The following is a 1,505-nucleotide window of genomic DNA, read 5'->3' as shown; positions in this document are numbered from 1 at the left end:
TAAAATTTAATCAAGGGTTTCATAACAAAAAACAAAAGAAACCATAGGTTATGTAGGACGTTCCCATGTGAACGAACGGTTGGCGGGGCACTCTGTTGGACGGTCTCATGTGAAAGCACGGCGAGCAAAAAATCTGAAGAGAATCCAGGGGGTAACTGAGAGGAGTCGGATGGGAAGGATCGTGCGGCTGAGAGAGGGTTGGCAGCCTGTATGATCATGTCGTGTGGCTAAAAAGATGAAAACGAAATGTCAAGATTTCCTGCGCTTGCGGTGAGTTTACTGGTTGGCGTGAGGGTTGAGAAGTGGATAAGGTAGCTGGATTGGCATCCGGCTGCCTGCACTGTATATAGTCTGCGAGCTCCGATCAGCTCCTGCACAGCTCAGCCCCCCTCTGAGTGTTGAATCCTCTGCTGAAGCATAGTAAGCTATGGCGTCCATGGCTACTGCCGCCCTGCCCTCCACTTCCCTGGCTGGTCAAGCTGTTCTCAAGCCCCAAAGCGAGCTCGCCTCCAAGGTCGGCAACCTCGGCGAGTCCCGCCTCTCCATGCGAAAGACTTCCCCTAAGTTTTCTGAGAGCCCTTGGTATGGCCCCGATCGCTTGAAGTACCTTGGGCCCTTCTCCGGCGACGCCCCAAGCTACTTGAGAGGTGAATTCCCCGGCGACTATGGCTGGGACACCGCCGGGCTCTCAGCGGACCCTGAGACCTTCGCCAAGAACCGCGAGCTGGAGGTTATCCACGCCCGGTGGGCAATGCTGGGCACGCTGGGGTGCGTCACCCCGGAGCTGCTGGCCAAGAACGGTGTGAAATTCGGCGAGGCTGTGTGGTTCAAGGCAGGATCTCAGATCTTCTCGGAGGGCGGCCTCGACTACTTGGGCAACCCTAGTCTGATCCACGCTCAGAGCATTCTCGCCATCTGGGCCTGCCAGGTGATTCTCATGGGTGCCGTCGAGGGTTACAGAGTTGCAGGCGGGCCTCTTGGTGAGGTCACAGACCCCATCTACCCTGGTGGGAGCTTCGACCCCTTGGGTCTCGCTGACGACCCCGAGGCGTTTGCTGAGCTGAAGGTGAAGGAGATTAAGAACGGCCGCCTCGCCATGTTCTCCATGTTTGGCTTCTACGTCCAAGCCATTGTCACTGGCAAGGGTCCCATCGAGAACCTGTCTGACCATCTTGCTGATCCCACCGTCAACAATGCATGGGCCTACGCCACCAACTTCGTCCCCGGCAAGTGAGCTCCTCAGAAGAGTCCTTTATCTAGCCGGTGTTGTCTCTCTGTGAGCAGTGAGCTACGGTTCTGCTCACTTATATTGTAATGAATGATGGTTTCTTTGTGTGTTTGAAGGATGTAATTCAATCCAGTGTAATTTATGCTCAACCGAAGATTGTAGGAATGATCATGAGTCCCCATGAGCTCATCTCATATAGCTGGTTTTTTTATATTATCAAGAATTTGTTTTTATCTTGATTTATGAGTAATGTAAGAATTAATTTCAGTACGTGCTA

At 53.1% G+C, this 1,505-nt stretch overlaps 1 protein-coding gene across 1 annotated transcript; it reads left to right on the top strand.

Annotated features, from left to right (window-relative positions):
• Nucleotides 1-414: 414 nt before the first annotated feature.
• On the top strand, nucleotides 415-1,393 carry LOC147626230 (chlorophyll a-b binding protein of LHCII type I, chloroplastic-like). The gene has a single exon (XM_086816372.1). The coding sequence runs from the start codon at nucleotides 428-430 to the stop codon at nucleotides 1,232-1,234; it is 807 nt and encodes a 268-aa protein (XP_086672498.1). The 5' UTR covers nucleotides 415-427; the 3' UTR covers nucleotides 1,235-1,393.
• Nucleotides 1,394-1,505: the final 112 nt, after the last annotated feature.

The sequence above is a fragment of the Cibotium barometz genome, chromosome 22 (genome assembly GCF_041138505.1).
Source record: "Cibotium barometz isolate CiBa-2024 chromosome 22, ASM4113850v1, whole genome shotgun sequence".
Lineage (NCBI taxonomy): Eukaryota > Viridiplantae > Streptophyta > Polypodiopsida > Cyatheales > Cibotiaceae > Cibotium > Cibotium barometz.
This window is presented reverse-complemented; position numbering and strand designations above follow the sequence as displayed.